At 35.8% G+C, this 14,353-nt stretch overlaps 1 protein-coding gene and 1 long non-coding RNA gene across 4 annotated transcripts in view; one reads left to right on the forward strand and one right to left on the reverse strand.

Moving 5' to 3' along the window:
• Positions 1 to 14,353, reverse strand: part of LOC104849593 — a 30,087-nt gene that overhangs the window by 2,598 nt on the left and 13,136 nt on the right. The gene's annotated exons all lie outside the window — the stretch shown is intronic.
• Positions 7,113 to 14,353, forward strand: part of Enam (enamelin) — a 15,164-nt gene continuing 7,923 nt past the window's right edge. Inside the window, exons 1-6 of the mRNA XM_010606092.2 lie at positions 7,113 to 7,181; positions 8,593 to 8,661; positions 8,782 to 8,826; positions 10,023 to 10,082; positions 11,544 to 11,789; positions 13,128 to 13,190. Coding sequence (XP_010604394.1) covers positions 7,128 to 7,181; positions 8,593 to 8,661; positions 8,782 to 8,826; positions 10,023 to 10,082; positions 11,544 to 11,789; positions 13,128 to 13,190 — 537 coding nt within the window. The 5' untranslated portion in view covers positions 7,113 to 7,127. The remainder of the gene's footprint in view (positions 7,182 to 8,592; positions 8,662 to 8,781; positions 8,827 to 10,022; positions 10,083 to 11,543; positions 11,790 to 13,127; positions 13,191 to 14,353) is intronic.

Raw genomic sequence — 14,353 nt, forward strand, 5'->3', positions numbered from 1 at the left:
AGAAAGAAAGAGAAAGAAAGAAAACTTTACAATAAAAGCAAATCTAAGGTAAAATCTGTTCTTAAAAAACTGAAAGAATGTCCAACCAGGCATGGTGGTGCATGCATATAATCCCAGCACTTGGGAGGCTGAGGCAGTAGGATCACTGTGAGTTCAAGGCCTACATAGTATTTCAAAAAAAAAGGTCTATTTTTTAGAAACCCAATCTTTTCTGGTTATTTTTTGAATGATTAATTGTGCTGTGTTCCTACTTTCTTGGACTTAGCGCAAGCATTGACTCCTGTCTTCAGACAGAGACAAAAGAATCAAGATGTGCCTACACCCAGAAACAGGGAAACCACCTGCTGACCACAGCCTCAATCACTGACTGTCAGCCCTGCTGAGCACTGTTCTTTGTGCTGGTGTTTGACTCGCCCTGAGATGAAAGTATTAGGGTGAGTAGGAAATGGATGCAAATAGATCTTGGTACAAATTCACACTCTGCTTCCTGAGCCCATGTTTGTTACATAATCGCACAAAGCCTCAGTTTCCAAATGTGTTAAATGCATGCTGCTTACAGGCGTGAGGAAAAGAAAATGTGCCCAGGGTGGGCTTATAAATCCATGCTCTGTGAATGCATAAATGATCTGGGCATTCGCTGGTGGGAAAGAGAACTTAACTCATATAGCACACTAGTCAAACAGAGGACTGCTCCCCATGTACATCTACCTGCTCAGGAAAAGGGACTGGAGTGTATGCATCATCTGAATGGAGATATTGTATGGCTGTGTAATGCTAACACCTCTGAAAAAGTGATTAGATGGTGTCTGGCAAGAAATGATGTAACATACTCAAAAAGCTTTAACTTGCTCAATTATGTAGTCTGCTCTGTTTATTTGAAAGTTGATTCTTCCTGCCTACCATGAACTATATTTCCAATATTAAGAGTACATTAAGAGTCTGTTTCTAAGACAAGAAAATCTGTCCACTTTCCATGCAACTGGACTTCCAATACTGCGGATTGCACTCAGGGCCTTATGTTTACTAGGCAGGAGCAGCACCACTGAGCTGCTTCCTGGCCCCTTAAAAAATTATATTAATTTGTGTAAGTATTTGGAATTAAAATTTTACAAGCCCACTCCATTTAAGTCCAACTCCATTTCACATTTATAGAAAAGACTTTTATAGAGTTCTGGTTCTTGTGTCCTGTTTAACTAGTTAAAACACACATTCTGCATTTGTTGATACTATCTACAAGGATATGGCTTACCACTAACAGGTCTGAATTCAAAACCCCATTCTACCACTTACCCTTGGGCAAATTATTTAACTTTATTAAGATTCCATTTATTCAGCAGTAAAATGTTGGTCAGAAATCATAGCACCTAACCTTGTGGGGCTTTTGTGAATACTAAGTCATCTAAAGCACTTAGCACAGTTCTAGCAGAATTAATGAAGTTATGGTCATTATACAGCCCAAGATGCTTTCCCTGTAAGAGACTAGTATGTAGGAAGGCTTACTGTTGCTATTTTGGTTTATTAATTAAACTGTTTATATCTATCTCTCTGCAAAAAGCTTTTTTTAGATAGTTTACAGCAAGAAAAGGGAAGAAGATCAATAAAATTACAAGGCAGGCACAAGCAGAAAGAGGTTCATAGGCAGACTCAGCAGAAGGTCTGAGGCAGTCGCCTGAAACTAATTGTGACACCAAAGAGGGGCTTAGGCAATAAGCTCATGTGATCATGAGCCTTTGTAAAATTTATCTACATTTGGCTAAGACTGCTGTCTCTTTCTACTGCAGTGTTCCTTCCATAACACTTGGCTAAAGTCAAACAATGTTGGAATAACCATGGGTATTTTAAGGAAGCTAACATAGGGAGATGTGTAGTTTGGGTTTAACAGAATATTATTTATGTGATTTGCAATCAATTCTGTAATTAAATTATTGTTAATGTTAAGAATGGGTCCCAGAATATTCCTACCTCTCCTGCCTAATTCTCAATACTTGTTCATTTGGCAGGTGATCCAAAGGTGTACGATCAAAGGATCATGTTTTGATCTAATGTACACTTGCAACTGGTACTAGAAACATACAGGTAGTAAACAGAAAAATAGAGCTTGAAACGCATCAAGCAGTAGAAAAATACCAAGTTGTTTTTCTGAATACTGTGGTGTTTGTACTATTTGTTAACTTTTAAAGTCTGAAGTTTGCTGCCAGGGATTTAGCTCAGTGGTGCCACCACCTTCCTTGTAAGTGCAAGGACCCAAGTTCAATCCATGGTACACCCCCCCAAAAAAAATCTGAAATTTATGTGATTATGTGAGGCCTAAATAAAAATTTTGTTTTTGCTTTTTTTTGCTTTGCTTTGTTTCTGTGGTACTGAAGCTTGAACCTAAGTCCTACATTCTCAGCCCTTTTTTTTTTTTCTTTTTCAGACAGGATCTGACTAAGTTACTCAGGTTGGGCTTAGACTTGCAATCCTCCTGCCTCAGCCTGTCAGACTGTAGGATTACAGGCATGTGCTACCATGCCCAGTATATTCTTTTTCTTTAAAAAAAAAAAAAAAGCCCTTAAATTTTTATTTAGGCCTCACATAATCTGCATCCACTGTTGTTCAAACATCAAATTCAGACCTGTTTCCTACTAATCAGAGTAATAAGGAAACACAGCATGTTACATAGTTTTTTATAGAAAAGAGAAAATTAACAAAATTATGAGAAAACTTATCAAATATAAGATATTACTCCTATGATGAGATCACACACATTACAATGGTTTATATGAAGTTCAAGAAGAGAAACAGGGGCCAGGGATTTAGCTGAGTGGTTCTGCTGCCTCCCTTGCAAGGCCTGAGTTTGATCCCCAGTACCAAAAACAAAAAGAAGAAGAGAAACAAAAACCCAACCCATAAGAAGCACTTACTGTGAATCAAATGCTACTTCAAGCACACAAGACTTCCTGCCCCAATGCCTATGTTCTTAACCATTGGGTTATGTTTTCCACTCAAGAAGAGGGAAGAGAGAACAAGACAGCCAGCCCTCTTTGATTCAAACATTGAAACACTGACCTTGAAGATATATAAGAAAGTACTGACGGCTTAGAGCTAGCAGAATAAACACCACCTTGACGGTGGTCCAGACAATCACCCCCAGCGCAGCTCGGCGGGCTCTGCTGAGTCACTTTCCTGCCTGCAGACCAAATGCCAGAAAGGAACCTGGTAAAACTGGATCAACATTATGATCCAGTTTCTTTTTTTCTATTCTGTTTGTGTAGATGCTTAGTTTGCTTTGGAGGTTTTTTGTTTGCTCTGTCTTTCTTAATGAATAAATAAGCACAAGAGGAGAAACATTCCTCAAAAATCTTTAGGAAATGTGTCAGTGGTCAGTAAAAAAAGCAACTATGAGAAAGCGCTAATAATAATAAATAACATCTGTTACCTATTTAATTACATATAATGTTTAGAACCTTAAAAGAACTACCTCATTAAATTTTCAACAAACCCACAAAAAGTATACTATTTTTGCCCCGTTTTATAAATGAGGAAACTGAGGTTTAGAGAAACTAAATCACTTGGCCAAAATTGTAAAACGAGGTTGTGGGAACAGAATTTGGACCCACTCCTGAGTCCTAACTCAGAAAATCCCTGTCCTAACGTCCTATGCAGGATGGATGAGCTGAGAAGGCAGGGCTTTGTTTGCACATGAAGATGCCAGTCAGGAACTGTTAAAAAACATTTTTTTAATTGTTTAATCTGTGAGCTATTAAACTACCTTTCCTTGTCTTTTAATTAGCCAAGCTTCTTACCTTCAGGGTCTAAGAATGCGGTACATGGATGGTTTCAAAGAAGTCACGGATGCTGAGACCCCACGGGCACCAGTTATGGAGGCTGACGAGCTACTCTGTTTCAGACTCTGCACCCGCGATCCTGCAGTATCAGAGTGCACTGCTGATAGTAATTTAGAACTTCTGCTCAGAAGACCTTCAGCTCAAGAGCTGAGAACAGGATCCATTTTTTTCTGAGAACTGTGACTTTATTTATTACTGTTGAATGATTAGTAAACCATATAAAATATACTACAGAACTATAAAAGTACCTTCATTGTAACCCTAACACCATGGGAGGCTGAAGCAAAAGACTAATAAGTCTACCCTCAGCCTGGGCAACTTAGCAAAAACCTGTCTCAAAAACTTTTTAAATTTAAAAATGGCTAGGGATATAGCTCACTGTGAAGGGTTTGGGTTCAACTCCTCAGTACCAAAATAAATAAATACTTTTTAAAAAGTAGATTGATGTATTGATGAATTTGTTACTGAGAGTTACCTACTAGGCATCAGGCATTTTACATACATTATTTCATTTATATATCAGAAGAAACTTACAGAGCAGTTATATTACTTCCATTTTACTGAACATTAAATTGGACAGTTGGATAATCTATGGAAGTTTAAACTCAGGTCTGGTAGCTCAAAACCCAGGCTCTTTCTGCTGTATCTAAGAAGAAGAAATAAAAAAGCTTTTCTGCTTCTAGTAACTTAAAATCTAGATCAATGGGAGGATCTTGAGATTCAAAGCAAACAAAAGTAAAGAAGTCACAAATCTTTGGAAGATATGCTTTATTTCAGGCCAGGGGCAGGGGAGAGGAGAGTACAATGTACAAATTCCTATATAAGATTTATTGGGTTTACAGAACCCAGGTTCAAAAGCCTTTTTTATGGATGAGAAGGGAAACAGAAGAAAAACAACAAAGAAATGCACTTTTAAAAAATTAAAAAGTAAAATAAATTAAAAAATCAAATCATAAAACATGTTCACAAACAGTGGTAAGTGAAGAGGAAAAGAATGTATAAAATAAGAAGTGATGATTGAAGTAAATGGGGGAAAAGTCACAGAGGGCTAGACAGAGTTTACAGAGTTGAGTATTTCTTTAGTTTTTTCTTTAAAGAAAAAATTGGGCTATTTTCTCCAATCCACTTCTCAATCCATCTCTTATTGAAATGCAATGCCTGGATTTTAGAAATATAGATTATTTTGTTACCACCAAGCACCCTTGTGGCAGAAGGAACAAGGATAAGTAGAGAAAGCAAACAAAAGTGAGATTTAGTAGCAACTCCCTAAAACCTCTGTATGCTAAAGTCAAAAGCAAAAGCCACCCTCTGTGTAAATGGTACAGGTGCTGGGCCATCCAGCACAAGCCTCGTTACTTCTGAGAATACACTGTGCCCTCCAGGCATCCTGTTGTTTGCAAGTACACTTCAGTGTACACACAGTATTATAAATGCTACTTGATTTCTAAAAAATAAAATAAAGGCAGCCAGACATTGAATACATACACCTTTTCATCTATTTGATACACAGACTTTTAAAACATTTTAGCTTAAAGGTGATTATGCTAGTACAATTTTATTCTTTTTGGCACTAAAGTTGTGGAGTAAGAGTACTAATAAATACAGTTATTTGGACCAGATGAAAGACATAGATTTTCTTGTGCCTTGAAAGAATAGTGCCACATGCAACCACTGGATAAATTTCTGTACAAATTCACACTAAGTAGAACCCATTCAATCATTCTCAGTGTTTCAATGCCAGCATTAAACTGCGTAAACATCACCATAACAACTCTGCTCTCATGGAACCATAAGAGAACAGGAGAATACAACTTCAGCCAAGACAACAAAACTGGCTGGGTCAGTGAAAAAATATAGTTGGATTTATCTAGAAGTGAAATCTTTGCAATGAAAAGTCAGATTGCAGAAAAAAAAATCTGTAATATAACCCCTATAGTGAATTTTTCAATTCCTACTTGCATGAGGTTGTACTATCATGAATAGCTGAGAATTTACTTCCCATTTTACCCAGGTCTTCTAAAATTCTAAATCCCCGATGGATGAATTATATATGACTTTAAAAAAGAAACTATGTTCTACTGGCTTCGTATAGAATAAACCAAATCAAGTCATTGAATTGGTCATGGCTATAATGTTTCAGTTTATTTTAATTACAGATTAACAATATATTAATTAAATACGTTAAATTAAATATGTTATTCTGTCTTTTGATGATGGCCAATGAATTATGACAATCGTATGTAGTTAATATTCACCTTTGTTCCCAAAATATATTTGTATAAATGAACTCTCTAAACTTCAAAAACCAAATTCACAAGGAAAGCATCTTTTAAATCTTACTGCTGTAAGCTCATTTTCCCAAACTGTTATTACACATAATAAGAGACTTGATTTGACAGCTCCTATAATAACACATTATAAATTTTACATCAAATGTGTGTGTGTTTACCTTAAACTCTTGTGATGGCAAAACCATTTTCCTCAAAGCTGATTGGTTGTACATGTCTATAACAGTGCTTAAATGTGATCTTGCTATGCCAAGGGTTCTGACAAGGAGGAATCTTTTTATTTTATGCCTTTTTGGTACTCAATATCACATCTTCATGAAGAAGTTTTGTTTTGTTATTAAGAAATAAATGTACCTTGCTCCTTGGCTCTCCCTGACTTCAGCAATTTGTAGTCATTTCCACTTACAGACCATTAAAAATCTGTTTCAAAAACAGACTAACAAAGTTGAAGTAAAAAGTTATTTTTTTATACACTGCGGCTTCTAACCAGCATTGGGTGAGTATTAAAAATTATTAACATAAAATACAGAGTGGCAAATAATGAAGTTAATGTATAGATATTGATTTCCATATTACATTCCTTAATTTTGATTATAGAATCATTTTTGTAGCCTAATCTGATAAAAGTTTAAACTCTTTGATTTAGTATGTTCGCTTTTCTGATAGGTTTTCTTCCAAACTACTTAGACTTCCTTTGATATGGTACATTTGTACATTTCTCTATAAAGATGTGAAGTTTTGTCAACACTGCACTAGAAATATCTCAAAATAAAGTGCCTATGTTATTTTTTTCTCTGATTTAGCTATCACCCTAATCTTAAAGCAGAGAAGATTAATCTGGATGCTGAGGACTCTCTAAGAAAGGTATGATTAGATAAAATGATCAATGAGATGTGCACTAGCTCAGAGGTGATGCTTTGCTATTTGTTTCATTAACTTCTTCCATCTCTTGTGTTTGAGCTCCTAAATCTTTATTTTTTTCCCAAAGGCTTATGAAAGTTTTCATGAAAAAATGTTGCTGCTTCAGTGCAGAAAGGAAGCCTCTTTTCCTAAGCTATGTAACTTGGTGAGTATTCTCATTTATTTTTCACAGTATCTAATCTATCAAACTAAGTGTTGTCAGAAGTATAGCTGAATGGACAAAACACTATTTAGTATGTCAGAAGAATCAGAGTATCTACGTTCACAGATGAATTGTACTTCATAGCAATCAGTGAAGACTATTTTCAATTCAAAAAATAAACATAAATTTTTATCCAATCATGCACGGAGGGAGAAGGGATCTTAAAAGGCATCTGAGATAACATTAACTTTATAAAAGAGAAAAAATAAGTGGCATTTGATGACGAGTATTTGTAAAATAAAAAGCCACATCCTCTTTTGTGAGTATGCAAGCTATCAAGAGTGTGTGAAGGCCACAACAGAGAGGAAAATGACAGACAACCAGGAGAGAAATTAAACATCCAAAGCTCCTCACAACCTGCACTCACACATAATCTTAAGAATATTTAGAAGGGTAAACCTACACCAGCATTCTAATTTTTAGCTTCCTTGTGCAGTTGTAACCTATAATATACACACTAGTTTCAGCTGTTATTGATCAACCAAAGAGATAAATTTACATTTATTGGTATTTCTTCTTGTCATCCTAACTAGCCCTTAAAAGAAGTGATTTTTAAAGGCAAAATAACAAGAATAATAATATTAATCTTATTATACATAGAAAATGGAATAGAGAAAAGAAGGAAAAAAATAGGATTTTTCCATCTAATTAGAATAGAAATTAGCTCCTCTATAATAACCTATTGTCTTTAACATTTTAAAAAGTAGTATAAAGTCCTAATTTTAGAATGTGCACTCATTAAAATTGTGATTATTACCAAGCATGGTGGCACATGCCTGTAATCTCAGAACTCAAGAGGCTGAGGCAGGAGAATCCCTTGAGTTTGAGGCCAGCCTGACCTATATAGTGAGTTCAAGGCCAGCCTGAACTACTTATAGAGACCCTGTCTCAAAAAAAAAAAAAAAACTGTGAATATTCCATACAATGAATGTAGAAGGATATTTCTATGCCTTTGTAAACTAATTTGCCACCCAGAAACTCAAAACCATAAATATTCCTGTTTTTCAGGTAACCTCCTAATTTCTAATTTCCACATTTTAGTGTCATGATTTTCTCAAGCATCCTCCCTTTCTCGCTCCCTCCCTCTCTTCCTCTCTTCTTCCCTCTCTGCCTCTATTCCTCCCTTTCTCTCTTCCTCCCTCCCTCTCTTCCTGCCTTTTCAATCTGCTTCTTTAGGCAGCTCAGAACAGTAACAAGTAATAACTAACAGTTTCCTAGCATGGAAAATAACAGTAGACTCTTGCGCTTCTGCATTCTCCTAGACAGGCAAGCGGGTTAGTGCCTGAGTGGCTGCAGTGTGTCCTAAGCACAGTTATTTCTTAATCCAAAAATAATATTCAGCTTTGTATTATAGGTACCAACTGGAAAAATGAAGATCCTCTTGGTATTTCTAGGTCTGCTTGGTAATTCTGCCGCCATGCCAGTGAGTATTTCTTAACTGTTAAACCTTTCCCTTGTAGTCTGATGTTGCATAGCCTGGAGATAACAGTGGGGTTTGTTTCACCTGAGTTCTTCATTTGTCACTATATTCTCTCAGTTCCAGATGTACATGCCCCGAATGCCTGGATTTAGCAGCAAAAGTGAAGAGGTATGTATCCTCAGCATCAGGAGAGAAGTTTTCCAGAGTCCCATCCTACCATAGAAGTTCATGACAGATGAGTATACTTACAAAATATCTAATACATGAAATTTCTTATGAAATAAGGCAGGAAGATTTGAAGTCCTAAATGAGGTAAAGTAGTACTTTCTATCAACGTGATTTGACTTATGTGCTTCCATATTGCTTTTTATGAAGTGTGGATTTATCTTAAAATTGAGTTGATACCAGTTTCTTGGCTAACTCTGTTAACTAGCAAAACTAGTCACTTGTACCAATTGTTAGAAGGTAGATGCTTAAGCATATCTTTTATATAGCTCATATAAGGGATCATTAGCCAAATTCAATACACATCACAAAGAAGCATCTTATCACAGAATTACTTGCTCTCAAATCTTGAGCACCAAATGAATAGAACAGAATATTCAAAACTTCAAAGTAGCACAGTGATATATGCATACCCACGTTTACAGCAGCACAGTCTGTAATAGCTAAAACTTGGAAACAGCCCAATTGTCCATCAGTTGGAGATTGGATAAAGATGTGGTTTTTCTATAAAAACCACATATGCATAGTGCATAGTGAGGATATGCTCTTTTAAGTGAAATAAATAAGACACAAATAGTTTCCCTGGTGTGAAAAACTAAAAGTGTAAATAAGATCCAAATTTTATAACTGACAATGTGAAATAGGAAGAAAAGGGATAAAGGTGTAGGGGAAGTGGGAAGAGTAGGGGAAAGGAAATAAGGGAAAAGTAAAAATATGAGAAAAGGGAAAAATGGAAACAAAGTCTTTGTAAATAGGGAAGGGTAGAGGGGGGAAAGGGAGGGCAGGGGTATGGGGAAAAAAATGGGAACCAAGATATTTCATGTAAAGGTACAAGATCCCAATGATGAATGTAATTGTACTGTATGCCTAAAAAGTACCAATAAACTCAATAGGAAGAAAAATTTTAAAGTAGACTTGATTTTTTAAATTATTTTATGTTGATTCTTCTCAAAATAAAATCCTGATTTAAAAAGATCCAAAAATTTTTAAAGGCACACTTATTACAAATTTGTGTATAACTGCTCAAAGACATTATGATCACCTGCCTTAAAATATGAAATTCAACTTACTTGTGATCACTTTGTCAACTGAAGAAACTTTTCACTTTAAGTTACATTAATGAATTCCTTTCACTGCAGATGATGCGCTACGGTCAATTCAACTATATGCATCCCCCACCCGTAAGTTATTTTTCATTTGTTTCTGAGGATTCCTTGTTTACAACCAGACAGCTACACTGTAATGTTTGTCTTAACTAATAGAGACAGTAACTATCCAGGTACTTAAATTTCAATATAATTATTATAAAAGAATCAAGGACAGAAAATTAGTTTACGTGTCCCCTCACATCAAGTTTTTTCCTTATTCATTACTGTTGTTCTTTTCCTATAAATCAAAGTCATTTATTAATTACAAGGATTATTTATATCCAAGAAAAACTGATTATGGGAAAAGACCACAGAAGACAGTTCCACAAGTCATGACAACAAAAACAGCTTAGTAAATACTGTTAGAGCTAATTTTATTTATTATTTTGAAAGGTGATACTGAATTTGTTGGTTATTCTTGTCACTGTTAATTCTTAAAACAATACATGAATCCAGTGTCATTTGGCTCTTTTGGTATAATTTTTCTGACAAAATTTTATGATGGCCTTGGATTACAATACATCACTTCTAACTTCTGCAACACGATCATAACAGCCATTTTGCGGATGGGGGCATCAAAGACTTCAGTAATTTTCTCTTAATCTTTTTCATTTGAATAAAAGCCATTCTCACTTGAAAACTCTTGCTTAAAATCATCATTCTTCAATATTCTTTTTACTTCTGATTGGCCCAACTTTTTCAGAGTCTCTTCTTGCTTTCAGTGCCTTTGCCAATGGATTCATATTTTCACCAACTTAATTTTCATAAAATCCTGAATATTCTCATAACCTTTGCACTGCACTATATAGTGAGTAATCATCCAATAAATAGAGACTAGTGAAGATTAGGGATAGAGACTAGCATTAAATAATGGAGGAAATCTTTAAATAGATACTGTCATTGTTAGGCTGATGTCAATTCATAACTTAACATTTTTAAATTATAACTATGTTTGTTACCCTGTCCAACTTTATAATATAGAGATCCTGATAACAAAAGCAGAATTAATGAGGATTCACCTGTAGCCAAGAAGCACAGGAAAAATGAGTGTATATACAAGCAATTTTTACTTTTTTCTTCTTTTTTGTTTTCATTTTTAGTTTGCTTGTTTTCTATTTTGCTTTAGTCTCACATCCTTTACCTTCTTTCTGTTTTTGTTTTTTCTCTTTATCCAGCTTATTAACAAGTCACACAAGTTTTGAACTTGACATCAAATTCCCTGTAACCTACCTTAGTACACTCCTTACCTGAGTCAGATTTCAGAGTTAGAAATCATCAAATTCTTCAACTGAAATTTCTCACTGAATTGTGCCTTTTGATTATGTTGGTTTTCTGTAAGACTGAAGTTCATTTTAGCAAGACAGCACTTAAAAGTTCTTGCTGAAGATCTTGAAGCTTCTGTTGCTGAGTCAAGTTCCATAGGGTCGTTGAACTCTTTGGCTAGGTTTAGAGGGGGTGGGGAGTCTGAAGCTCAACCCTAAGGCAATGTCACTGTTTCTTCTGCTCTTTCAGATGGGCCCGTATGGAGGTGGCTTCCAAATCCCACCACCATACCCACAGTACCCAATGCCCCCCATGTGGCCACTCCCAAGCGGTTGGCAGAACCCCCCAACACCCCAACACCAGACCAAGGCTGATCCAACCCAAGAGACCCAGAAGCCCAACCAGACTCAGCCACAAAAGCCATCAGAACAGCAACCTTTAAATCAACCACCACAAGACCCACCCAAGGGCAAGGCGGACACCCAGCCACAGCAGGTGAGGCCTGCCCGGAAAACTCCAGATCAGAATCATAAAAAGGCTGGAAAGGGATTTGGGAGGCCAGCCACCCCTGCGTATAGGCTTCATGCAAAATGCAGTACAGGCACATCCATGCGGTAATACAATATTTAGTTCAGTTTTGACATTTATCCAAAATTGCCTGGCAAGTCAACTCTAGCCTTGTCTGGTTAAAAATCACCTAAATAATGTCTTGAAGAAGATCCTTTTATGTGGGCATGGTAATGCATGCCTGTAATCCCAGCACTCTCAGAGGCTGAAGCAGGAGGATCACAAGCTTGACCCCAGCCTGAGCGACTTAGATTTAGCAAGACGCTATCTCAAAATAAAATAAACCTTTAAAAGGTTGGAGATGAAGCTTAGTGTAAAGGCTCTCAGTACCATGCATACACACAAAAAAAAGATATTTTTAAAATATGGAGACAATACATTACAACAAAATGACAGTAAGTGTAAGAGTCAAGAAACAAAGGCACAGTAGCATATACCTATAGTCCCAGCACTTGGAAGGATGAGGCAGGAGGATTGCCACAAGTTGGACGCCAGCCTGGGCTACACAGTGAGCTCATGGCCAGCCTGAAACTACATAGTGAGACACTGTCTCAAAAATAACCAAGAAAATAAAAAAGAAAAAGAAGGAAGGAAGGAAGGAAGGAAGGAAGGAAGGAAGGACTCAAGTACGACCCCCAGTTTATGGTAGTAGGCTAGTTACTTCACCTTTCTAGATAATGATGTCCCTATGAATAAAATGACTGGTCTCTAAGTTATTTCTGGATCAGTTATTTCTGGATCTATATTTTGACAGTTTAAACAGTTGCTCTGAAATTAGCACTGCTTCTAGTACTTCAGGATGATATAATTGTAGTCCTGATATAAGCTGAGGGATGTACAATGGTTTCTCACGACCTCACCTTTAAAAATACTGTCATTTGATCATTTATCATATGCAATAATATGTATAGGGAATACAAAATCCAATAAAAAGATACCCCTGGGTTTGAATCCTGATTTCAATCACTCACCTGTTACAAGATTTTGAGCAAGTGAAAACTTCTCTGACCCTCATTCTTGAGTAAAATGGCAATAATAATAATAATAGAACATATCTTTGACAGTTATCTGAGGACTGAAGTAATTTTACAGTAGAAAATAGCATGGTAAAAAAAAATTTTAAAGAAAAAACAGCATGGTGATTAGAACATAACTGTTCAATAATAGTTTTTATTATTATCTTATCTGCAAATAACTATATTCAGTTTGGTTCACATTGCATTTATTTTTCTCATTTCCTTGTAACTCTGATTCTTTACTCTATAGCCATTCCCACCATTCAACAATGGACTCTTTCCCTATCAACAACCCCCATGGCCAATTCCACAGGTAAGAAACTGTTTTTCATACTAGCAATAAAAATTTATTTTGTATATTATTCTTAAATTAATACATGTTCGTACACTGTAATGGAATGCCCTACACCAATCAGGAGAGTGTGACACAAATTTATCACAGCAGTGACTATCCAGAGGTTTCTTCATTCTCCACTCAGACTAGTCTACAGCACAGAAACAGCCTAAATCACCCACCAGCTACTAAAAGCTCATCAATAAATTAATCTTAATGGGTTGTACTACTTTATTACTATCCCTCCACTTCACTGAGAGATTATAAATACAACACTTATTGTCAATTAATGTAATGAAAAAATTAAAACAAAATGAAGTTTGAAAACCATAAAGTCAGATATGATTAGACTAAGACATTTCTGTGATGCCTTATTGTTTCTAGCCACAGATGTAACATTATCATCTTGCAAAGTAATACTTATAAAAGAATCCTCAAAGAATTATTAAAGTTTAAAGTAATTAAGATAAAACAATATTAAAATAGTATTATAGGCATTTTAAAAAGAAATGACAAACTAGCTGAACTAAAGAAATAGTAAAGGCCAGTAGTAGTTAAAAAAAAAAAAAACTAAAAGAACATCAAGAAATAACTGACAGCTGTTCAGCCTTGACATAGGTTATTCTTATCTACAACTCTAGAACGAAGAGGGCTTCTTGCTGACAAGGAACAATTCATTTCAAAGAGTAAGAGTCCCTTTTTTTTTTCCTTAAAAGGGTGACTTCTTTTCACATCCATACTAAATTAAGGAAACTAAGGAGGTTCTGGGTAAAGATTTTAAAAGCAGCACGATTTTCATGCTGGGGCAACATTAATTTCATCTATACATAACTTCTTGAAAGTTTATAAGAAAAAAATGCATACACACACACACACACACACACACATATGCAAACAAAAGAACAAACAACTCAGTTCAGAAAGAGGCAAATAATCAAGCAGACATTTCTCAAAAAAAGAAGTCAAGTGGCCAATAAATATATGGGAAAAAAAAACCACTCAACATCTTCAGCCATCAGAGAAATGCAATCAAAATTAGAGTAAGATGCCGGGGATTTAGCTCAGTGTTTCCACCGCCTGCCTTGAAAGCACAAGGACCAGAGTGCAATCCCCGATACAAAAAAAAAAAAAAAAAAAAAAAA

Source organism: Fukomys damarensis, unplaced genomic scaffold, assembly GCF_012274545.1.
Source record: "Fukomys damarensis isolate Sample0158 unplaced genomic scaffold, DMR_v1.0_HiC HiC_scaffold_35, whole genome shotgun sequence".
Classification (NCBI taxonomy): domain Eukaryota; kingdom Metazoa; phylum Chordata; class Mammalia; order Rodentia; family Bathyergidae; genus Fukomys; species Fukomys damarensis.